The 26,167-nt window shown below is 38.5% G+C and overlaps 2 protein-coding genes across 2 annotated transcripts in view; one reads left to right on the top strand and one right to left on the bottom strand.

The window, feature by feature from the left end:
* Window positions 1–10,213, top strand: part of LOC140929028 (uncharacterized) — a 10,552-nt gene extending 339 nt beyond the window's left edge. Inside the window, exons 1-3 of the mRNA XM_073378848.1 lie at window positions 1–36; window positions 7,067–7,316; window positions 8,975–10,213. The exon at window positions 1–36 is cut by the window's left edge and continues 339 nt beyond it. Of these exons, the coding sequence (XP_073234949.1) occupies window positions 1–36; window positions 7,067–7,316; window positions 8,975–9,201 (513 nt within the window). The 3' untranslated portion in view covers window positions 9,202–10,213. The remainder of the gene's footprint in view (window positions 37–7,066; window positions 7,317–8,974) is intronic.
* Window positions 10,214–18,988: 8,775 nt separating this feature from the next.
* On the bottom strand, window positions 18,989–22,000 carry LOC140927200 (uncharacterized). The gene is made up of 6 exons (XM_073376844.1): window positions 21,846–22,000; window positions 21,601–21,684; window positions 21,195–21,353; window positions 20,846–20,947; window positions 20,335–20,497; window positions 18,989–19,445 (listed from the first exon to the last, which is right to left on the bottom strand). The coding sequence occupies exons 1-6, from the start codon at window positions 21,846–21,848 to the stop codon at window positions 19,336–19,338; spliced, it is 621 nt and encodes a 206-aa protein (XP_073232945.1). The 5' UTR covers window positions 21,849–22,000; the 3' UTR covers window positions 18,989–19,335.
* Window positions 22,001–26,167: the final 4,167 nt, after the last annotated feature.

The raw sequence follows: 26,167 nt of genomic DNA, 5'->3' as shown, positions 1-26,167 counted from the left end.
CTGCTAGGAATTAAATACGAGAATTCGCTGTTAAAGGTAAAGTTGCATTCTATACGTCTTTAATACCTACAACGGCAACTTATTTAAATAGAAGTCTCGTTGAGGGGCAAACCCTCGAATTTTTGAACATAGACAATATAGTGAGCCAATAATTTGAATGTATTTTTTTATTTGGCCACCAAAAGTATTCCAAAGACTTGATAAAAATGACAAAAATGTCCTCATAGAATCTCCAACCGGTGTATTAGATACATAAAGAGGGCGCCATACGAAAATGCGGGTGCTACCCCCGCTGTAAAACTGATTGTTTGTAATTGTTTGTGTGAATACAAATTGCTTAATTATATCAAAATGCCTCAGGAAGATAGCAGCAATATACAAAAATCGTGAAGAATGGCAACTGCTTTTTGAAGAATACGTGTAAGAAAAACATTTGTTCATACCCATTACTGCTTAGGACCTGCCATACTGCTTTGGAGGGAGTCAGTGAACTTTTAAGTAAGGATGTTTTGAGCTGTGACATAGTTTGAATTAATTACCAGACTACAAGTAGTACCTCATTTTCCCTCAGGGATGGTACCTGATAGTAGAGCAAGTGAAACGCGAGCACCCGTGAAAATTATCCCATGCGAGAAAAACAAGATGCGACAGGGAGAGAGAAAAATGAGGGACTACAGACAAAGTCCAAGCTCTTGACCCTTCATGGCCAACTGATTTTGGTGTGTGAAGTTTGTATCACCTTTCAGATCAATTAAGTGTAACAAAATGGCATTCCTTCTCTCATTGAGCTGTCAATGCTATTGTCGTCAGTAAACATCAAGTGTTGATAGTGGCTGGTGCGTCGTGGAAGAGCATTGTGAGAGCAGCGCTTAAAGTCAAAAGCCTGGGCTTTGCCTGTAGTCCCTCATTTTTCTCTCTGCCTGTCGTGTGTCACCTTTCTCACATGTGGTGATTTTTAGGCATGCTTGTATTTTGCTCACTCTACTATCCCTGAGGGAAAATGGGGGAGTACTCGTAGTCCAATTAATAACAAACATTTTTACTAAATTTGACTTTTGTCTTACTACTGTACAAATCTTGTAGGGTTTTACTCGGGGCATCTTCATCCACCTGTGTCAGAAATAGACAAATGGGCCTATGTCCCTGACTTTGAAAAGTTATAGGCCATATAAGGTGGCTGAACACAGTTTTGGCAGTTTGTGAATATGTCATTTGCCAAATCATGGCAAGAGAAGGGTTGCAGCTCACAAGCTGTGACTGACGGGTAAAATTTGACATTTTCGTAGTTTTCATGACAACATGAACAATTGAATACAACCTTAAAGTGTCACTTTACATAAAATTCACTCATTAGATTTTCCTATAAACTTGTACACAGCTTACTATATGTTAATCATTAGCATTTGACACTTATTTGACCAAATTTTAACAGACTGGTTTTTAGGTTATTAATAAATAAATATAATTGTAAGTCTGTAGTATTAAACGCGTCCCAAAAATCATCTGTTCAAATTTCCATTTTAAAGTTCTCATTATTTAAAATACGATAAAAGTAAAAATTCTGCCAAGTACCACAAATTTTTTAATTAATGAGTAGATTTTGAGAAATCGCCTTCTGTGTAATATTACTTTTTTCACTGCCATGTTTGTTTGTCTAATAATATTTATTAAAAAACACGCACCATCATGCACGTTTAACCACTGACCGCCTGCAAAACACCATGTCACAGGAATTGAAATTATATGTGCAATTCAAGATATAAAAGTGTCTCGATCATCATCATCATGAACATCAGGGTTTGCATTCACTCAACCCCTCCCTGGATCAATCCCACAGGTGTCTGTGCTTGGCTAATCTTAGCCATAAGGGTCCGATCTGCTGTCTGGTGAGATCGTCTTTCCATCTTGTCTTTGGATGACCCTGTTTTCTGGTCCAATCTCTTGGGTCCACAGTCTGTTGCTCTGATGGTCCAATGATTATCAAATAGCCAGGCAATGTGACCTGCACATCTATGCTTTGCTTTTCTGATAGCGTTGATGATATTGCTTACACCAGTTTCTTAACAGATCCAGGTGTTTTGCTTTTGATCCTAAAGGGTAATGCCTAGTATTATGCGTTCCACCTTACGCTGTGTGACTGCAAGCTTATCTATCCTAAGCGTTGTTAAATGCCCATTCTCACAACCATATGTCATTACTGGTAAAATAGTGTGTACAGTATTTTATTGTGATTAAGTACCGAGTATTTTTCAGTTTTTAATTATGTTTATTCAGGTTTTACAAAATGTACTGAATCAATCAGTGCATCCATTGAACTTACATGTAACTCAGTATATAAAGAGCAATCAATTTGACCATTTTAGCAGTCACTATATTTATTTTGATACACAGAAAGCTGTGTAGCTAGCACAAGCTAAGTCTATTATTAAGAACCAGAATTAAGCATGATAATTGCTAAGTCTAAACTAAACTGAGTAAGTGACTCCAATCCAACTTACTGTAACTTTGAAGCTGATACTTCTTTGCTATACTACTTGTTTTCGATGTTTTGCAACACATGGCGTCCCTTTCAAACATGAGCCACTTTGCGTGGTTGGAATTTTCTGTATTCGTTACTTACAGGCCTGGAAAGTGTTTTTATATCGTTGTTGTTGTTTTCATTTTTGCAGTTGATCTTGAACTTGGCTGTCAAATTCGTGCTAAAAAAAGGAGTCTCTTTGGAGGCATTATCTCAATAATAATTGCTCCCGCAGGGATTTCGCCCAGAAGGCGAAATCCGGAGGAAGCACTCTTGTAACACGCACGTATATTAAGGGAAGTACTTGCAGTTGAAATATACAGTCATACAGTCAATATAGAAAAAATCTTGATTTGCTTGAACCGGGGCCGCGAGGAATCGTTAGGTAATGATGACGTTTCTATTGTTTGCGCACACAAGTACAAAATGGTAAGGATGACATAAAGCACAAAAAATCCCGAAGGAACAGATTACAATAGGTAGATTTTGTGACATTAATTGTGCAGTCATACTTCGATACTCTTTTGCGTTACGTGTTATCAGTGACATTCGGTGGAGCAGTTGTTATGAAAGTTATGGACCAAAAGACACTCGTTAAGCGCAGATGAAGTGATAAGGTGTGTAGAACAGTGTATATTTTAACACTAAGTGAGTTTGCCAGACACGAGTTCACAAATCTTTGATTGGAAACTCAGCTGAACCTTGCCAGAGACTCTTTCTGTCTCTGTGACCGGAATAAGACTCGGCCCAAAACAAGCAAGACGAGTGAATGATTCAATGGTTAGCTTATCACTAGCAGAACGATGGACGATTACAGAAATTCGCCGACCATCAAATTCTGTGCTGACTTATTCCCTGCTCACAAATGTCCTTCCGCTATAAAGTTTAAAATAAGACTAGAATGCGCGAGCGTGAATTGATCAAATGCCCTTTTAATTTCTAAGGCTTACTTTCTGGCAAATGAAATGAACTAAATGTAAAAAGTGAAATAGAAATAGCGAAATTAAAAATTAAACTTCTTATTAAATCTTTTCTTATGGTTTAGAATAAACTATTCTCGAAACTGAGAACGTTTTGATCAAAGCTGTGTAAATTGAACCGAAACTGCATGCATGGAACCTTGCGTTTATTTCCTGTATTTATCTCATCTATTGTATGGAATATGTGTAAACATCTTCATTATGAATCGGTATATTTCAAAGAGCTACACAAAGAGCAAGAATACTATATACAGAGCGGGGGCAGCTGTAGTGTCAACTATTACTAGTTATTAAAATGTTAAATGAATTTGTTTAGGCAAGAAAGACAAAGACAGGTTAAGAAGCAAATATCAACTCAAAGCACGTCTGTCTCGACAGAACTGAGTGCATTTGCAAAAGATCACTGATCAAAGAAACAAAGGGTTAGGTTCATGTTTTTATTTGTTTTACATGTAACACCAAATTAATACACAGATTAAGGAGCTTATAACTAAAGTGCTTATAATTACGCAACTTTAGGGTGGCCATTCTGGACTCGGTTAGCAGTTTTATAGTGCAACATTTTCTAACTTTATGGGCCATGCACATGGCCCATGGCCTTCCCAATTCTTGCTACCTAATTAGGGGATGAGGCTTTCATATGATCTGAAGAATCATGCAGATCAAGGAGCCGAAGGTGTACATGTCATGTACCGTTATAATGAATGAGACCATCCAAGATCTGCATATTATTGTTCAGATCATAAAAAAGCTGAACCCATTATGTATGTTCATGCAAAATACATGTAGTTCTTGCTTTAAAACAAGCTTAACTTGATTGATGTTAAATTTCTGTCTTCATTTGTCTGTTCCATGAGAAATTATGGACATACAAAGAGATGTTTAAAATCTAACATACATTCTCCAGATAGCACTGTTGCCATCTATTTATTTTGCATTTTTTGCTGTGTTACTATGTTTTAGGCTAAAATTTGGCTATTTACAAATAAGCTTCATATGCAATCTCGTCCCCAGGGATTCTTGCTTGCCTGATCCCTTTTTCTGGTGATAGCTTAAGCCTTTACGGTGTAGTTAGCTCTGAAGAATAAGCCAGGGGTCTGAGCAAATCAGAAACAGAGAGATATTGTGAGTTAAATATGATATAATTCCCACTCCTTTTTCATGAAAATCCCGCATCCCGTAATTTTGGACATCTCTTTCCCGAATTCCTTTTTTCTTTCCCAAAAAAATACAACAAGGCACACTGTCTCTATAGTTTGGTTTGAACGAGTAATCATGCAGCTCCTGGTTTTAGAGAGATACCACTTAACGCTTGCTGGTTAATTCACAATTGCTGCTCAAACATAGGATTTCCTGAATTCCCAACATATGGTTAAAAAAATCCCCTATCCCGTGCCCAAATTTTGGCAAATCTGGCTTCCCGGGTGACCAGAAAATCCTGTTTCCCGTTAAGATAATTATCTTGTGTTTTCCAGAATCCCACACTCTCTTTTGGTCAAATCATGGATCGCAATAAATCTCTTTTAGACCCTGGTCAAATTGAGGAAGCAGTCTGCAATTTTGCTGCTTCTCGTGGAATACGTCTCTTATTGGATTTTTCAATACTAAAGGTTTATTAATAGTTAAGGCCTTGCATTGCCATGCCACCTGTTATGTATACTTTGGTTATATCATATTTGCCACTTAACACGGTATAGTTAAACATTTTGATTGGGCTGCTACATGTATGCTGTATGTGAAACAGTGTTGACTGAAACAAAAGGAAAATTATTCATCATTATTATCAAAACGGTGCCAAATGACAAAGTGCCCTCTGTAAAACATGCCTTTTTGCGGGCCAAATAGGCAATGGGCAGGCTGAAAATGCATTTGCTGCCCTGATTCTGATTGGCTGTAGACTAGATGTCAAACAACTTTGCATGGCCAATGAGATCCTGAGGATACCATTTCAGTGCCAGAGTTGGTGCGAATTTTTGTGGATGAATTTGCACTTGCTCACTTTGTAGTTTTGTGGTGAATGTTTGATGTTTGGAGATTCTATTTTAAAATGGAGAGTCCCAAATTCTCAGCTTTTTTCCAGTCAAACTTTGAACTTAAACAATGAGCAACTGGATGAAATTGAGCAAAAGGCTCAAGCAAAAAACACCAAGCTAAGAGAGCAAGAGTGGGGAGTAAAAAAGTTGGAGAAATGGTGTGAGAAAAGAAAAATTAATTTATAGTGGATCTGAGAATACAGTGGAATTCTACGAAAGTTCTTCACTGAAGTGAAAACAGAGAAAGGCTGTGCATTCACTCCAAGTGCATGAACAGGAATGAGATCATGCAGGCATTGATCACCATCTAACCTGTGCTCCACTCAGCTGAAACATAAACACTATTTTTGCAAGAGTCTGCAAATTCATGTCTGCAAACAAAACAATGCTAAACCAAAACACAAATCATCTATTCAGTCAGGAGACAGACAGAAATTGAATCGCTACTTCGTGGAAGGGCAGAAAATGGACGGTGTTTGGACAGATGCGGAGAAGTTAGTTGAGTTTATTAGGTTTTTGTTGTGTTTTCATTTTGCTTGCTGTGGCAAAGATTTCGCCTTGTGTATTGCAGATAATAATATATAATAATGATAATCACATGACTTTTGGCGGGCATATATAATTATTGTGTCCCTCGATAGTAGCATCATTTGCAACCTTGCTCCGTTCGGGCGCAAATGATGCTACTCGGTATGCCCTCCAAAAGTCATGTGATTGTCCTATTGTTATTCTTATTCCAGTAAACAATAATTTCAGCAAAAAATGTCCATTCAAGGAAAGTAAGTGGCAGAGCTTTTTTAGTAATATCAAATTTATTGTGCTCTGAGTCGCAAGACATCCTTCTCTTATTGGTTACTGTCAGCATTCAAACGCAAGGTGACAGGAATGCTTGCTGGAAAATTCAAATTAAACGCCTAAGGAAGACCAATGTGAGTGTGGCTTAAGTTTCAACTACATGCAGTAACCTCTAAAGAAGACCGAATGAAAACAGACATCTAAATACATCTAAAGAGCCACCCAGGTTAATCTGAACAAGTGCCAGGGATGTTGTGTTCTTTTTTAAGCATAATTTCTCTGCGGTCAGTGTCATGGCATTTTTTTTGTAAAATTCTTCTAAGCCATAGCCCTAATCCAGCGATCCCTAGATGAGCAAATACAGTGACTTTCTGTCCCAAAAACCCTACACGTAAGTGAGACCATTAGCCACTTGCATTAAGAGGTCATGTGACCAATGCTTGCTTTAAATCATGATCGAGCTGGAATCTTGCTAATGCCAAAAATTGGCAGAGCACATAACAATTATCTTACATCCAAAATTGAGAGGAAATGCATTTAATGGAGATATTTTAAGGCTCTTTGATTTTTCAATAAGGTAGTATGATTACAAATCAAATGTAATTGATCAGAAATTCTTGCTTCTACATGTACGTGTTCAGCATGACTGTCTTTAAAGTCACCCCTAGCTAACTTAGTGGCCACCATAATGCTTTCCAGATCAGCAGCTATTATTTATATGTTAATTTTTTTTCTTAAAGGTAAAGGATACTACCCCAACTGGAATTACATGTTTAGATGATGCTCTTTTCAAACAAATTAAGAAGCATCAGGATAAGTCACCTGAAAAGCCCAAAAAGGTCCAAGATTATTTTGAAAAAGAAGTCTGTATATGGAAAGATAAGTCTGAAAAATCCTGTGCTTACAAAGCGCTGGATGATCTTGTGGACCAGGGTATTCTTGACAAGAAGAAGAAGTTCTTTGGAATGAAGTATCCTACTATACAACCAGGTAAGTCAATTAAGAAATTAGCAGGCTAACATAAATAATGTAAGAATTGCATGACAGCTAGGGGCTGCAGGACATTAGTTTTTCAAGTGATGAGGGTGCTGAATAAGAAGTGTGTAGGAAACTGATGGGAGTGGTCCTTAAGGGTATCTCTCGGTTCAAATGGGTCTACATGTAGTTGTTACATATAAAATAAAGAGAGGATTAAAACACTCAGTTGTCCAGCAAATCTGTAAAAAAGCTAAATACAGTGTGTTTTTCACTTTTTGAGCCTGAAATTCCTGTTATTTATTTATTTGTTTTGGCTTTCCAATAATTGATATCAGCCAGCCAATTCCCAATGTGTGGCACTAAAGGGTATGGTTTTTAAAGCAAACTCCTTTGGTCATAAGAAGTGTGCTTTGCAATCAAAAAGGGATCAAAATTATGTTTTTTTATGCGTTGATTTTGACTCATATTTTGAAGCTTACTTTTAAATTAATCATTTTTAGTTTACTTATACAGATATCAGTACAAATTCTTTATTCGAAATTAATAGTTTATGGGGCATAATTAGTGGACATCGATAGCTGTAGGTCAGTCAATTAGCTCTTTATACAACTGTACTAGGGGTTCACTGTAAGTGGTACCTGTAAACCAGGCCCCAGCTGCTCCAAAGTTGGATAGCGCTATCCACCTTATATAGCATTTTAACTCATGTGGACAGCAGCTATGCAAATTTATTGGATCCAAAGAAAGCGTTTACATGAGAAAAATATTGAACTCCCACAGGACTTGTTTGGGAACCCAACATGGCAGACATGACGTCATGTGAAAATGCTCTATATATTACATGTATTAAATCACCATCCGGTGGGTAAGTATTTAAAAAATCCAATAAAATATTCCACTATCCACTGAGTAGTAATAAAGCTATAGTATAGCACTATCCACCTTGTAAACAACTGGGGCCTTTTAATACTTGGCACTCATCTTGAAGTCAGAGTAAGTAATGATAATTATTCTAACTTCTAAAATCCAGCCACAAGTGTTATCCTTTCGGGGCTAGGGGTTAGTCCAATAGTACACCTGTAAGGCCAACTTGCTCTTATAGGGTCCTCCTCTACTCAGCCCCTGGAGCAACAGTGGCCAAGTAGGATATTAGGGCCCTGGGTACAAGGTTGATCATCAGGTAACAAGACAGTTATTTCCATTGGGATCATGATTTTCCCTTGCAAATGATTGGTTCATAATTTAATTGCATTGCATGTGACTCACACGGCAATCTAACCCTGTAGGTAGTGTGCAAGATGACAAAAAGTCATTGTTGTCATATGAAGCTTAAATCTCCATCCAATGGATAAGGCAACAATACGGTTTTCCAAATACTTATCTGGTACACCATAGATATGATTTAACTGGTTGATAGCACTTAATCCAACTTTTGGACAACCGGAGGAATTAGGTCTGAGGTTCCTTTTGTTTTTTGTTTTTTTAACTGAATTACCTGTTGCTGTTTTTGTTTTCTACTTCATTGCCTGGGTTACTGACAATCATTTATAAAGAACGTCATGTTTTAACACAACACACATGAAATAGGTGTATAAATAAAGTGTATTAATTTTAACTGACAAAAAATTATTTGAAAAATCAGTTTTCATGATTCTGCCTTTGTTTTGCAGAAAAAGAGGCTGCCTTGGTTAAAGAAATTCGTCAAGTGGCTTTGGAAAATGTTTCTCCAGATGCTTATATAAGAGCTTTGCTGTTGATCATGCGTGCAGTGGATAACTTCTACGTGCTCTCTGATCCTCTTCTAAGGAGACATTTCTCCAAAGAGGAATACAAGCTAGCCAAAGAGAGAATCAAGGACCTGGTTGGCCTTGGAAAGAAAAAAGGGGATTGCAAATAGTCAAGACTGTACAGACACTACCATTATTTCCTAGTCCATAAATACATGTATTACATAGTATTCTTCACTGAAGTGTCTTGAAGAGTGGGTGGTACAAATTGGTTTAATCATGATAGGAATTGTATTCCGAGTTTATACTATAACAGTATTATACACACTGCACTGAATCTGGTAATGCTAAGAAATGTAGTTACTGTAGACTGTACATGTACCAATCAATATAAATTCAAGGATAGAAAGTTGAAGACAGAATTAACTCACGTTTGACATGCTATTACAGCATTTATTAGGAGCTGGACTTTGGACTTTTCAGGAAAGTATGTTCTGCAAACAGACTTGGAAATGATTATGAGAAAAAAACTTCTTTTGCCTGGTCAAGGAACCAATTACACAGTGCATGGGCTTAGCCAGCTACTTTTAGTGCACACCAGAAAACGTGAATCAAAAGAGCGCTTAGACCTGGGAAAAAAATTCCCTGAACCAAATCTCCCATCCACCCAAAAAAGTCATGATTATGGTCGGGCCACTTTTGCAAGGGTGAATTTCTTTAAGAGAATTCAGCTTTTAGATGGTTATGCAGATCACTTGGAGTTGTTTACACAGACATTGGAAATATCAGTGTCAGTATGCATGATGGGAAGACTGCTTGCCCAATGAACCTTTTCAGAATTTCAAATTTTACCAAGAAAGATTCCATTTGCCAGACTTGCAGTAGAGTCCACATTCGATCCACGTCAGTTAACACACAGGCTTGGGTCGACAATTTCGTCCATTTATTTCGTCACCCCAAGTCTTGATATGGCGCCTTGGATCACAGGAATATTGGAATTTTCCTGCTTAGCAAACTGCTGATTTTGGATGTTTCAGGACAGAATGACAAATTGTATTAATATTTTTACGCACACAGACCATCACGTTAGATTGCAAAATGGCACCTCTGTATCTCTAATTTAGCTTTCTGCTTTAGAATGTTATCTTTTAGGGCGCAAAATAAAGCTTAATTTGAGCCCTCGCATGTGTACTTCCTTATATGGCCTACATGGGGATGGTCCGCTGGACAGGGTATAGTTTTGTTCCTTTCTGTCCTAAACAGAAATATAATTTTGGGCGTGTCCTAAACAGGGCATATAATTTCTTGCGAATCTGTTCTAATAATTAACAGCGCATTGCCTGCGTGATTGATTTGATTTGCTTGATAAAATTTGTTTGTACTCAAAGTTACAAAAGCAAGGACTAAATGACGTGAATTTGCTCTATTGCAATTGCCAATATGGCCTTAAAACAAAACGGATTGCATTTTGTCTATCGTCCCTAATAAAATGTAGATCGTTGTCGTTAACAGGGTATGTATTTTAAGATTTTTTCACTTAACAGGCTCAGGGTCTCAAAGCGTCAGCAGCTCACCTTTACCCGAATATTGGTCGAGTGCCCCCCCACCCCCTCCCTTGAGCCACACCTGGATACTGAAGTGTTCCGGCAAGCAGCCCCACCCTTCCTATCAGGAACGTAGTCATATCTTATCTCTCCTCAGGCTTATCATTTAATAATCTTGGCGGCCAGAGATGAAAACAACAGAGTATGTCCATTAATACGTGAGACAAGCATCCGCTTTGATTGTCCGTGACCCAAATATCGAGATACTTAATTTATTTTACTTACAGGTAAAAAAGTTCGTATACAACACTAATAGCGACTAGTGAGGATTTTTCTTTTTTAATCAGCACCACTTACAAATAGTTTTGCTTCTGTTAGTTGGAAAAGTAGAAACAGAAAACATTTAGCATTAACATTTAACAAAAAACATTTAACATTTTCATTTTCATTTTCTTTACCTTCGGCTTTTTCCAAACATGAGTCTACAACTACCTCTTTCGAAAAGCTGATGTAGATCTCTTCGTTTTTAGGTATACAGTCTACATTCCGCTCCTTAACCCCGAGGTTCTTAACAAAGAGATGGCTATCATATTCGCTCAGATTGTGGAAGATAACGGGTAGGAAACCGGGCTTTCTACACTTCAGATCGCAGGTGTTATGGGCGGAGCCATGAAATCTTTCCGTGTAATGGCAATGGTCCCTAACCTTACCCCATAATCCGTCCTTTTCGAGATCGGCCGGTGAAAACTCCCTTTCACATAACAAACACCACTTGCTCGTTTCAAAGTTCTCTCTCTGCTTTTCACCGTAAGCCATCTTTACAGGCTCTTTGAATCGATGGTAGTTATCCTTGATCTCTTCTGAGAGCACGTCAACAAATATCTGAGATACATCCTCTTCCTCAGTTTTCGAGAATCCTTCCTACCATTGTATTATAAAGGCTATTAATGTCGGTACCTTCAAGGATTTCATGGATCCTTGATCCTTGATGCGAACGGTGCGGTTGTTTCGATCGTTTCACTCGTCGATAGATTTGTTCTCGCCATATTACAGTAGATCGAGTACCATCTTTACCTTTGTTTGTCTACTCTCTCTCAAAAGGTTAGTAACTACGGTTCTTACGGCTGATAAGAAAGACATCGGACTACATCCATCAATGGGACCATCGATGTTGCACATATTAGCGAATTCACGTAAAGCTAATTTTTCTTTTCGGAGACTAAAGGATTTAGTCTGTTTATATAGCTCATTTATATGTTTTTTGAAAGACGCAAGGACCGAATCAACGGCTTTCGGTTCTTCAGTGGGGGCGTTGAGAAATCGCTCTCCCCAATCATCTACCTTTTTCTTTCACCACTCAACCGCCTTTTTTACCTTTTGGTATTTTGTCGGTTGTTATATAGGAGGTGGCAGCGCCTGTGGTATTTCGGTATCTAATAGCGTTCTAGGAGCATGGTTGGCTCTCCTAGCAGTTCTCCGCGCCGGAAAAGGTCTCGGTCTCCGTATCCCTCTCGGATGAGGTACGGTGGGAACGCGTGGGGTAGCTGATAGTCGCTTTGACTTAATCCGAGCGTGTCTTTTTTCAAGCACAGTATCTTATCATATATATTACCCCTACATCTTTAAGTCACTTTTTTTCATCCTATTTGAATGAAAAAGGTCTATAGGTTATCTTATCACGGGTTTTCAAAGATATGCAATCGCCAGCTGTTTCGAGCAATGCATGAATTTTTCGGGCTCACCTTTGTTTTTGCTTTAGCTTAGGTACCTGCCTATCGTTCTAAGGCTGATCCCCAGATCTTTTCCACAGCGGTATATGCTTTCGTAATCGGTAGTAACACCAAGGGTTAGATTACGTAATCTAACCGGTATTGAGGTACTAAGGTGAGGCTTAACTACCTTCTTAGCGTCGATACCCAGCTCCTCAAGAAGCTGTTCTTTTGTTTTTATTTTTACTTTTTTGATCCTCTTTTCATGGCACATCTTATGAATCTCTTTTAGGTTCAGATATAGTTTCCCATTAGGTTCAGCCATCTTTTTTTTTTCTTTTGCATATGAATGCTCTCTATTTTTTAAATAATATCAGGGTACCCGCTCCACTTAACAAGCGTTCTACCGAGCTTGTTATCTCGCCGTATCATCTTTTCAATCCTGAATAGGGAATCCTGGGGTAGCTCAACCTTTAATATCTCTTGCTCGTAAAAAGAGGAATGCTTTGTGTTGTTGTATTCTCTCAACAGCCCCGGTAGTATATCCACCGACTCTGTCGAATTTTGAGCCGTGAATCGTTTCCACATCCTACCCTTCATGGTGTGATTCCACCTCTCAGCCACCGAGGATTTCTCTTCATTCTCTGCAGCGTAGACCACTATTTTGTTCTTATCTAGTACCTCCTTTCAAGCTTTTGTTATAGTACTCTTTCCTTTTGTCTGTCCACAGATATTTCGGGACCCTTCCCTCTTTGAATATCTTTTTAATCAACATCGATATAGCGTCCGATATAGCGTCCGTTTTTCCAGTGGGAGGATCATAGATCTCAAGTATCTTACTGGTTTTTGGATCAATACGTACCTGTTTATTTAGATCGTTGTAAGGAGCGCTATACTTATGCCCGGGTAGCGTCCATCTTCCTTTTGGGTTAGGTAGTTTACCAATACATGTAGAATTGTATAACTGCATTAAAACTACTAGGTCTTGCTCAATATAATGTCTAGTAAAACCACTGCATGCAACCAATGCTTAAGCTGAGTTTCTTAGTATACTTATTTCACATAGCATTTTTACAGCAAGCATGTGCACATTGCTGTTTAATTAGTTTTACATCAGTTTTCATTTAGCTTCAATTCGCATTATGGCTGATTCTGATCTCAATCAGACCTGCAAAGAATCAACAGAGAAGAAGAGAACGTCCCGATGGCCGGGGTCAGTTAGGGAATTTCGATTAAGTTTTGTGAAGGACTAGAAAAAAGTTCACCTCAGCGCTCCCAACACCCGGGAGAGATCAATATCGACGCGTGCCAGGACATAGACTCGCAGATTTTGGAAATAGAGCAAGAACTGGAAAGCTTGGCTCGCGCGAATGCACAACAGCAGAAGCTACACAAGCTGACTGCGCTTCAGCGTGAAGTAGACGAAAAACGGGTAAGTTTGGTTGCGTCGAAGCAGATGTTTGACGCTGGCCGCAACAGTGAACCAACGACAATTGCCAAAATGAAACGCCACCTAAAAGAAAAGCCCCTGGATGGCATTTTATTGTCATTTCCTTCACCCATGTCTAGCCAGGATCATAAGTGGTCTTTTCCTGGTCACGCGATCGGCCAACAATCGACTCCAACCTTGCCGGCTGTGCAGCTGTCTGCAAATACTGTCGCCAATGAATCCTCCGAGAGATTTCTCAAGCCTGCTCAACTGCCGAAAGAAAGAGAAAAAGGAAAGAGAGAAAGGTGAGAAAGTTTTGAGAATCGTTGACTTTAAGATAACATTGTCCCCAGAGAGGATGAAAGAACACTTTTAGAAGGTGGCGACACTAAACTTGTTGTTCCCTATGGGCCTAAGAAGCCCAAATTAGAACAGGTCACACTGCAACAGTGGGTGATAGGAAATACTAGAATTTTTTACAACCTCGATCTCCTAGCGAATAGGAAATTAAATTCTCATGAAGTTATTCAACATTACCTTCAGTTACTTATATAATAAAAATAATGGAGTTAGCTAATAGGTTTCATTGGGTCTCTGTTTCAAAGTACGATGACGAGTTTCGTCTTTTGCAAGCTAGGTATAATTATCCGTGGAGCTTTGACTCCAACCATTTACAAACGTTTTTCTTAGAACCCTTTCCCAAGGAACAATCTGTGGCCCGGTGGGTTCTCGTGCTAACTCTAACCCCTTTTCTTCCTTTGCGGCCACTACTAACGATGGGCACACTATTTGCCGTAATTTTAATACTCAAAGCGGTTGCACCTTCCCTAACTGCGTTTATGTACATGTTTGCAACCGCAGCATCTCTGGGGAAATGCTTGTGGACAAACGTACCCACAAGGGGTTATTCCTATATTTCTGCGATTCAGCAGCCAGCAGGGACCCCATCCCAATGACTACCCCTTTCCAGCTACCTCCTTAACCAGGATGTCTGGCTTCGCGAATTTCAAGGCCACGAGGATAAGAATTTTCTTGCGGATGGCATTGTTAATGGCTTTCAATTGGCAGATATTGGTACTACGTTCACACCAATGGACATGCAAAATTATAAACCAGCTACGAGCTCCTCCACCAAGGCTAGAGTGGTTAAAACAATTCGCGAAGAAATCATGCAAGGCAATTATGTTATTACTTCTAGCAAACCCACAGTAGTTAACGGGTTGGGAGCGATTCCTATGCCTAATTCTACTGAAATACGAATTATTTACGATTGTTCTAGGCTTCATAGGCAGGCTGTAATCGACTATATTACTACTCGCTCCTTTAAATTTCAATGGGATGACGCAATTAAGTTGATTAGGCCTAAATATGTAATGGCAAAAAAAAGATCTCAAGCATGCTTACCGTTCCATCCCCATTCGTCCTACAAAATGTCAGGCAACCGGCTGCAAACGGCGTTTTATGGGGGACGACTACGACACGTTTTTCTATGACACTCGCTGTCCATTTGGGGCGAAAAGTTCGCCGGAAATTTTCCGCCGCATCACTCAAGCAGTGCGGCCAGGCCAGGAGAGGTTTCCCTAACATTGTTGTGTATCTTGACGACTTTCTTGTGGTTGGGGCCACTCGGGCAGACAAAGTATACTCGCATCTGCATCATAATTGGAGTTTGTGAGAAGGCGTGCCGCACGGTTCTGAAGCCGCTGCAATTTATCATGCAAAGTTTTACCACAGCTACCCCATACCACGCTGCAATAGTCAGTGTGATTGGACAAGGCCATAATATACATCACGCGGTAGGGGGAAAACAATGATTGATGCGTTTTGTAGCTCCAATACCAGATGCAATTTTCTTAGATAAAGCTTCAACATGGTTTTCTCATGTAAGATTTTCCTCAATAAGCAAGCCAAGAGACTTAGAGCATTGAGAATGTTTGATAGGAACGTTATTTATATTCAAGAAAGGCAGAGAAGGTAGATTATTAAGCTTTTGCCTCGAACCGATTAACACGAACTCAGTTTTAGTCATATTTAGCGTTAATTTATTTGCGGTAAGCCAGCGATTTATGTTGAGCAAGTCTTCGTTCAGGGAAGACTGAATGGAGTGGATATTACCATTCGAATAAGTCAGATGGGTATGCATACATTCTTGGCTCAGAGTGAGACAGACAATTGGGCAAATCATTGATATATAGCAAAAATAGTAGAGGCCTTAATATTGTTCCCTGGGGAATACAACACTTGAGGGTGCAAAATTCTAAAAAGGAACAATCGACAGTGCATTTCTGAGTACGAAACGCTTTCTTATGGTCAAGAAAAATAACAGCGTTAACATTACCTATATCAATATCATAGGCCCAACTATCGGTTGCCTCCAATAAGGCTGTAACCGTTAAATGAAGCGCACGGAATTCAGATTAGTGCTCTGACAAAATATTATGATCCGATTAATACTAGGCAAAGAGTTGATTGTAGATAATTCTTTACCTCAGAGATGGTGTAAAAAGGCTGGTTTACGCGCTACCAGATAGAATTGTAGCGAGCCACACAAAAAAAATCCAGCCTGATTTTTCATTTTGGCCTTTCTTTTAGACAGAGAGACACCGAGAAGTTATAACGAGTAAATTGGCTGCCACCGGGGACTATCGTGTCTTTACGGCCTTTATAGCATAAAATTATAAAATAATGGTGGTGTAAGTGGGCACAAAGGTGATTTTGCTCGGGAAGAATTTGTTTTCCACTCCTTATCTACTGTGGCCAAAGGTGATTTCTATTTATTAGGTGTACAAATGAGACTATTAACTAGATGTAAGATTATAGATGTTGCTTCATTCTTGCACTGTACTTGCATATTATTTTTTCTCCAAAGTCACCCAGCCCCACACTAAAACCTCCCAGTTAACCGATTTGTGGATTACAAGTTTATTATTTGATTTTGTGCACCGAGTTCTACGGTCACGATTGACTGCAAACTTGCAGATATGAAACAAGAGCGGCTCTGAGGCTTATTTGCTGAAGTTAGAGAAAAATCTGTCTTAAACATAGGGTTTCCAAGTTATTGATATTTTTTGCAAAAATGCGGTTTTAAACATATTCCGATAACTCAAACGCTTTTATATCTACAAGACAAAAAATAACAGTTTTTTAAAGTTCGACCTAAGTATGCCAAAAATCATAGAAATCGGTTAAATCTTTCCGCTGAAAAACACGATTCAAAAACATAACCAACGCGCATACAAATAGGTTCGGGCCACCTTAATAATGGTCGCGTGGTAAACCTTTTACTTTCCAGGAGAGTGACCTTTGACCCTTCGGATTGAGGTCCCTTCCTCAAGCTTTTTTTCTTTAATAAAAAATGAAGAAATAAAGTCGTTTGCAGATTGGCTAATTGAGCTAGCAAACCGCGGCTTCGGCATGTCCACGGATGTCTTCCTTAAATCAGTGAAAAAGCTCCTGGACAAGGAAGTAAGAATTATACCATTTAACAGCCGCTCGCGTTCCTCACCATACCCCAGTAATTTGTTATGTTTTATTTCACGATGCTAGGTTATATTTTTGTAATCGATTGCCAGACTACTTTGCAACTGCAAGAGAAGCTTTTAAGTAGCTTGCCTGTCGAAATTTATGTAAAATTACGTTGTTATTGTTGTGGCCGGATACTGGGCAACACAGGAGCTCTGCAAAAATATTAATTTCGCGATGGAAACAAAGGCAAAAAAGGTAAACTGTCTTTCGTCATATAAAGGACTAAAGAGATTTTCTCTCGGCCAAATTTCAGAGCTCTTGCGTCTAGCAAAAGAAAGTTATTGCAACATTAAACTGAAGTGTCCGGATACTGGGCAGCATACTGTTTTCAGTAATGAGTCAAGTTTCGTGACAAAAAAGTAAGCGCAAAGCGATGAGTGAAAAAACAGGTTTTTCGCCGAGGTGAATGATTCATTTTGGAAGTCTCTACTCAAGACATCCAGGTCAAATAATTTTTTCTTGAATTATATAATCTTAGAACATAACATTACTTTTACTTTCAGTGTAAAATTATCCTTTTAAAAGTTCTAAATTCGCTTGTGGGTTGAGAAGACGTAATTCCTCGCTAAATGCTTCGCCGAGATAGTTAGCTACAGCAATCGTGGACATTTTCTACAGGTTTTACGTGTTTTGTTTTTTTTTTGCTTTTTTTCCTGATTTAAGAATCTTATAAAGAACAGTTATTTTATTTAATGGTTACATAAATGCACTTACCTAGGAGGAAAACACAATAAATTCTCTCAATCTTCACTAGCCCATGTTGCACGTGGCTTCAAACTCGAGCAACACAACAGACAGTACATGCAACCTCGTTTCCATGTTGCGCAGTATAGGCCTCTCAAAAACTCGTTTTTCGTCAATTTCCCCTACTTGGATTTTCGAGGACTTTTGATATGTTATAGAGGACACGTTCCTGGACCAAAAACCGTTAAAAAACCCTCTTTTGCAATTAGTGGCAGGTTGACCGACTTTTGGCGATAAAATGCCTGGGCTATATAATATCGAACTAATCGTCCGAAAGACTCGCGCGTCGCGAACGATAAACTTGAATGATGTAAATTCTTTTCCGATTGATTTAAAAGCATTAAGCTATTGTCACATTAAACATGCGCCGTACAGTGAAACAGGCCCGTTAACGGGAGCGCTATTCGAGTAATTACGGTATATGACTTTCTAAGTGTTTGCTGTAATAGTCCAGTTATTCAGTTTTCTTTTAGTAATTTTGACGAGAACAGCCTGTCCTTTCGCCGGCCGCCATTCTTTTTCGGCCTCTGCGAGAAAAAGAAAACGTTTTTACTCTAGCTTACTCTATGACTAGCTCATTCACCATATTTGGTTACAGCAGGGTTATCAGACGTTATCCAAGATCTCGTTCCGTATTCAACACGGCCGGGGTATTTGCAGAACGACAAAAGACGGAAGTTAAGTGATAAGGGTTGGGAACTGAGTAAATCAAGCTCCACTTGAGGGCGAAATGAAATGCAACTTGATTCACTTAGTTTCGGCCACAAGCTAATCACTAAACGGCTGTGTCATTCTTCGTTCGGCGGCGTGAGCGTTTTGCTAGAAACCCTGCCGTTTCCAATGGTTTCCTCTCATATTGAGACACTTACAACGTGACACAGGTGTTCAAATCACAATTACGTCTCAGTTCAAACTACTTTTTAATTTGTAAGATCAAACTACAAAACCGGGGTTGGCAGTTCCATTCTGAGCCCCTTGGACAAAAGTGAAAAAACACACACCAGACTTAACAGTTCAATTGACTTTATTTGCTTTGTTATTACTGTTTGTTAAATTGCACCAGTTGCGAGTTTAAGTATTCTAGATTCATACTGACACCTCAGAGATTTATAATAAAAAAAGCCTTAAATCTATTTTGACTTTACTTTCTTCCAAAACCAAACTGATTGTTTTTATTTAACGCTTAAATTGACAATAACATATCCCTATCTCTATCAACTAGTGTAAAATCATAGATGTAGCAACTGGATGTACTACCATGTGTCCTAGGATCACTTTGAGTTATAAAGTCGATCTAGTGCGGTGATCACTGCACAGGCATGTTCAGTAGCTCTGCGCCAGCTCTCATTTTTTTTAGCAGAGTAGGACACATGTCCGTCGACAACAAACGTACCACGAACAATAGTAACACCTACGGCAATAATAGCATCTCGTGTAGCAGTAAACGACGCAACGCTTCACACCTGCAATATGAGTAAGTGGATAAAAGCAAGTAAACCTTTATTACAAGGACACTTTCAATAAAAATAAATAAATTGAAAGTGTTATAAAAGTAGAAAGTTTAAGACACGAAAAAGGCTTTACGGAGTAAAAGTTATTCACGTCCAACATAATTCGCAAGTGTCATACGTAACAAAGCAAACAATGTCAAAATGAAAAGGAAGGAGATTTTTCTGTGAGTCACGAAACATATCAAGAATTCCCCGATCTTCGAAGTTTTTAACATAGAAGTTTTTTTCAAAGTTATTTACTCTGGTTAAACAAGTACGTAACTTTGAGCTCTTGAAATTAATCTGTCAAACATCAACAAATTTAATATTTATTCAAAACATTTAGCCGTTTCTGATTGGTTTTAAACCCCCAGGTTAATTATTCATAACCAATTGGCGCTGACAAAATTTGGAAGAAGCGAGCGATGCTTGGCATGAGTGAACTCAAGAAATGGCGAAAGAGCTCACGGCTATCCGAAGACGACACAGCCGACTGAACGGAAAAAATGCAAGAATACGCAAAAAGTGTTGCTCGATGGATGTAATCTACTTTTTGAGGAGTATCTGCAAGGAAAACTGAACATCTGGTCAGATTCTAAAACTATGCCGCGAAACAGGCGAATATCTTAAAGAAAGTTTATGAGACCAAGAATTGTTAACTAACAACACGTGCATTGACGCATGTCCAATCCACACCATGCATTTCCTCTAAATTTATTATATTTCCAAGACATTAGTTTCCAACTTAACCTCCACTGAAAACTAAATGTTTTTAGTGTTTTTTTTTTTTTTAAGCAATGACTAAATGAATGACACTTTGTTGTTCTAAACATTACGCTAGCTAATAAAGTGGAGTACTTACGTTTAACACTTATGGACAACGGCGTTGTCTTTTTGACGCGATAAATGGGAAGCTTGGCACACATAGAAGCCATTTCATCACTCAGTTCCGAGCGGTCAGTGACAGTCGAAACGACCTCGTATTCATTGTTCGTCTCATTTTTAGCTGTTGTCGTTGGGGCGCTCTTTTGGAAAGAGTAACAAGAATAAGATAAGCCTAAAACGCCTTTAGTAACCTTCACGCACAGGAGAAGTTCAGTGTATACTAAACGAAAGCAGTCCGCTTGAAACATTAACTTGCCCTGCTTTCGATTGTTTATGAAAAATAAAAAAAGGTTTTCCAGGGTTGCCATGCTCGTTAAGTGGGGATTAAAACAAGCTTGTCGAAATATTTTCAAAACTAATTGAAAACTTAATCATTGGCATTTTCGTAACGACATTCAAATTTACCACCTTAAACTTCAATTCTATTTCCTATTAAAACACCGTAGGGACGTAAATATCCCAATGAAAAAGAATCTCACTTGAATTACCTGGTCAAGTAACTTGACGAGGTCACTAGGCTTGGGCATATTTTCAGCGAATTCACTCAGAAAACAGGCTTTTGCAGCCGACAGTCGTTGCATGGTCAAGTTCTACAACAAAAGGAAAACATAAGCAATGTTGTTGTGATATCATGATTCACAATAAAGTTTAAGGGAAACAATGAATAAAACGAACAGGTGTAAAGTCAGATTACAACACCGATATAGACAGATATTTGGTTGAGCGAGAGAGTACGTAAGCAATTATGCGAATAATTAAAATCGAGTTGAGAAAACTTTCAATCAAGATCATTAAATTTCACACCCACTTAGCTTTGCCTTGACCAAAGTATTTTACCTTCTTAAAGTCGTAAACAACATCGACTTCTCCCGCGTTCCCAGAATCAGTCTTTGGGATGCGATAGGTTTCTGTTTGTTTCTCAGTGTCGATTTCAACTTCTTCTTCAAACTCTTTACCTCCATTCTTTACTTTTACCTTGTATTTGGACACGCTTTGCTGCAACATAAGAGAGACATCAGTTGGCCTTTGATTGTACAAAACCAAGTTTCCTGAATTTGTATAATTTTTCACATTGACTAATAACTTTTCCCACTCCTTTTTGTACCCAATGTCTCGACATTTTTACGGAGAGTTCCACAAAATGCGGACTACACGAGGAATAACTGGCGTAAACTGAAAGCCAGTAAATGTATAACAGTTATATTTAAGTATTCCAATTCAAGGACACAACTTTAAATTGTACCTTTTTGTCTTCACATTTACATACAGACGCTGCAGATGTGGCAACAACAAAGACCGCAAAACACAGAAGGAACACCTTGAACTCCTGATGAAGGAAACAAATTTTAGAGATTAATCGCTTCTGCTTAAAAGCAAGCCAGCAGCGCTCTCGGGATTATCGGTGACTGTATTATTTAGAAGTGGGTTGTTTCGTTGTTCTCGGTGCTAACAGCAAATCTCTTGAAGATATTGTCAAATAAATCTTACCATTTATCTCTCGTAACAGAAAAGCGACAGTTCTTGTTCTTCTTGTGGCAGAGGAATTGTACCTTTCTCCACTGAGAATGAATGCAAATCTACGAGGGAACCTTTTTTATACCATCTGAAGGCTGTCGAATGTTTTCACACACTCTCAATTTGGTATTACAGATTATGATATTTTACACCTGAATTGGCCCGATTTTCCTATTGTTTCTGCTCTATTAGTGTAACATTTATGACCTCGTAGTAGCACTCCCTTCACTGCGCACACTCAACAACTATAACTTCTGATGGATAAGGTCCATGAAAGTTTCCGAACTCACCCCACCCTAGTCTACATGGGCATCTGGAGCTGAGGAAAACCTCCTGGACCTGACAAAAATATCTGCGACAGTAAAAATTGGCTGGCGTTTTGAATTAAAACGACTTGCACAGAGCCTAAGAAAGGCTACAGTGCACTTTTCGATGTGTCTATTTACGAAAGAGCAGCACGCCCTACTTGTTTTAATTTCACCAAACGTGACCTTAAGCCAGCCAGAATCCATGAACTGAGAATCTTTCTCCACTGAAATTGCAAAGAATGGAAACAAATCTTTAAGTGAACCATTTTTATAGCAAAGACTGTCGATTGTTTTGATGTTACGGATGTTTCATGGTTCCGATCGCACCTGAATTTGGAGTGATTTTCACTGTTTCAGCTTTTCTAATGTAATATTTATTACCTATTTCAAGTCCCTAAAAACTCTACCCCACTCTGAATAGATTTTGAAAACTAACGGGACAACTGAACATCCGTTTTTGACCTTAAAATCTCTGATCTGCACTACCTTCAGCAATCGCCGTACTGCGCATATACAGCAACAGATTAAATTAATCGGCCCCAAATCAAACACGGATTAGGGTTATTTAAGGATTGTTTGTGCAAAATATTTCGTAATTTTCTCGTGCAAGCTCATGTTTTGGGTGAAATGCGCGCGTGTTGTACCCAAAAGGATGTGGGACGTGCACAGATCCTGGCAAAAAGTTTTACCTTTTTAGTTGCCTATCTATACATTGTTTGCAATACATTTTTCTAGTGACGGGTTACCCGTGTTGATAAATCGGTTTTAAACTCACTAAACATGACCTTAAGACCTAGAATCAGCACTTCCTTTAGTAATCACACTGTTGCACAAGTGCTAAAACTGTTGACGACAGATTAAATAGTTTAGCAGCTCAAAATCACGTGGAGATTAACGTCAGTTCAGGCATAGTCCGCAAATAGTCTCCAATCAAGTCGAGAACACTCAGCTTTTGTGCGACATCTCACACACCAGCTAGCTTTCAGGTATTATACACAAAATGAAAATTTAAAATAACTAGAATTAATATCATTGAGATTTACAATAGCAAACTTGAAAAGTCTAATTTTCTAATGCTATTTTCAAAAAACCTTGAAAGATTCAATTGGGTATGGAATTGCAGAGTTTTGGCGCCGTCAACCCCACGATTTTAGGCCGTAAGTTAACTGAAAGTGTTGGCCTTTGGCCGCTTTAAAATATCTGTTACTCAATATCCGATCAGTACTCAAATGCTCTTTGGAACCTGTTGATTTATAATAAAATTGAAAACTGCAGACTCTGTTTTTCGAGGTGTTGATTCAGAAGTGATGGTAAGCCTATCCTGTTGACTGAGTATTTTACAGAGTATTTACTGTACATTAAGACAAAACGAGGGGCACCGGCTCGTTAACTTTTTTCAACTTTGCAGCGGCATTTTCATTAAAGTTAGGAATGATAAATGAGAGGTGAAGACACTTCTTGTTTAAAAAAGAAAAATCCTAGAGCTTCGCGCCTCTGGCTAACTCGCGCAATTATTTTTTGCATCGCTATCAAGAGGAAATGAAATTCAAGAGTGTATTTGAAAGTATTGTATAACATTATGATCGACAATAGAATATGAATGTTAAACGTGACGTTTTCAAAATGCTAAAACTAAATGAAGTGTAAAAAATAAGGACAATTTTCAACATTTAGTGTTGCATAAAGTGTAAAGGAGATGTTTATATTATTTTAGATTAAAATATTTTTCAGGTCAGCGTGACAATTTTTCCTTCCCACTCATTGAACCATAAAAAATTTGCTAAAAATGATTTGTGAAGCGCTCAGCAGCCATCACTTACTTCCCGGTTTTATTTATAATTGTGTTACAGCCGCCCGCTGCCTTTTTATCTCATTTAAAAATTCTGCGCAGGACGAGAGGATGAACTGTTGTTCACCCATCCCAGGATAGAATCCTGTATTTTTTCACATGTAGACTGATACCGTGAACGTTGTTGTTCTAATTAAGTCATTTTTTTCTTCACATGGAAATATTTTTAACCAAAACCAAAGGTAAGAATATTTAGCAAGATTTTTTGCCAAATGGTTAATTTATGCATCAATTTGTTATTGGCTGGTTAACGTCACAGGACGAAATCTTTCTTTTTGTATGTGAAACTGGGAAACCCCCATTGCGGATTTCAAGTTACAGAATGATGGAAGGATTTTTTTAGGTTTGAAATTTTCGATTTCGGGGTTTTTTTGGGTCGGAAAATTTTGCCAGGTATTTTTTGGGGTAGCTTGATTTAAGTTGGGATTTCTTTTCGGGTATTCAAAGCAATCTTAAGATTCCTGATAGTTCCCACGTATCCCGGCCGCGTAGTTCCGCGAATAAATTTTTATGGCACGGAAATTCGGCATAGCATATTTTGGGGGCTAAATTTTGGTCCAGGGAGTTTTTTTGGGTTTTGTTTGAAGCCCTAGGGATTTTTTTGAGTTTTGATTTTTGCCCCCCTTCGATCATCCCTGTCACTTGAAATCTGGAGTAGCACCCTGGGTATCAAATACGCTCTTAATGATGGCGATGTAAATTGCGCGACTTAGCCAGAGGCGCAAAGCTCTCTGGTTTTTCTTTTCCTTTTTTCTTTTTGAAACAATAAGTGTCTTTATTCGCATTTATCATTCCTAACTTTAACTAATGCTCAGACACATTTTTGCAATAAAAATGCCACTGCAAAGCTTTCAATTTTATTAATAATGAACAAGTTCCAAAGAGCATTTGAGTACTGATCGGATATTGAGTAACTGATATTTGAAAGCGGCCAAAGGCCAACGCTTTAAAGGAGCTGTGTCACGAAATTCAGCCAAAATAATCACTTGTGAATCAACACCCCGAAAAATAGAGTCTACAGTTTTCAATTTTATTATAAATGAACAGGTTCCAAAGAGCATTTGAGTACTGATCGGATATTGAGTGACTGATATTTTAAAGCGGCCAAAGGCCTCGTAACACTTTCAGTTAACTTACTGCCTAAAATCGTGGGGTTGACGGCACCAAAACTCTGGAATTCAATACCCAACTCATACAGTACTATTCGATCTTTCAAGGCTTTTTTAAAATAGCATTAGAAAATTAGACTTTTCAAGTTTACTATTGTAAATCTCAATGATGTCAATTCTAGTTACTTTAAATTTTCATTTTGTGTGTAATACCTGAAAGCTAGCTGATATGTGAGATGTCCCACAAAAGCTAAGTGTTCTCAACTTGATTGGAGACTATTTGCGGACTATGCCTGAACTGACGTTGATCTCCACGTGATTTTGAGCTGCTAAATTATTTAATCTGTTGTCAACAGTTTTAGCATATGCGCAACAGTGTGATTGCTAAAGGAAGTGCTGATTCTAGGTCTTAAGGTCATGTTTAGTGAGTTTAAAACCGATTTATCAACACAGGTAACCTGCCACTTGAAAAATAAATTGCAAAAATGTATAGATAGGCAACTTAAAAGGTAAAACTTTATTAGGATCTGTGCACGTTCCACATCCTTTTGGGTACACAGGCGCGCATTTCACCCAAAACATGAGCTTGTACGAGAAAATTACGAAATATTTTGCACAAACAATCCTTAAATAACCCTAATCCGTGTTTGATTTGTGGCCGATTAATTTAATCTGTTGCTGCATATGCGCAGTACGGCGATTACTGAAGGTATTTCAGATCAGCAAGATCAGAGATTTTAAGGTCAAAAACAGATGTTCAGTTGTCCCGTTTGTTTTCAAAATCTATGCAGAGTGGGGCAGAGTTCGTAGGGATTTGAAATAGGTAATAAATATTACATTAGAAAAGCTGAAACAGTGAAAATTACTCCAACTTCAGGTGGGATCGGAACCATGACACATCCGTAACATCAAAACAATCGACAGTCTTTGCTATAAAAATGGTTCACTTAAAGATTTGTTTCCACTCGTACAAAATTTTCCCCGAGATCTCGGCGAGATTTTCGGCAGGATTTGGCCGCCGAGATTTTT

This window comes from Porites lutea, chromosome 2 (genome assembly GCF_958299795.1).
Source record: "Porites lutea chromosome 2, jaPorLute2.1, whole genome shotgun sequence".
Taxonomy (NCBI): Eukaryota; Metazoa; Cnidaria; class Anthozoa; order Scleractinia; family Poritidae; genus Porites; species Porites lutea.
Note: the sequence above shows the minus strand (reverse complement) of the source record. Positions and strands in the feature narration are given on the sequence as shown.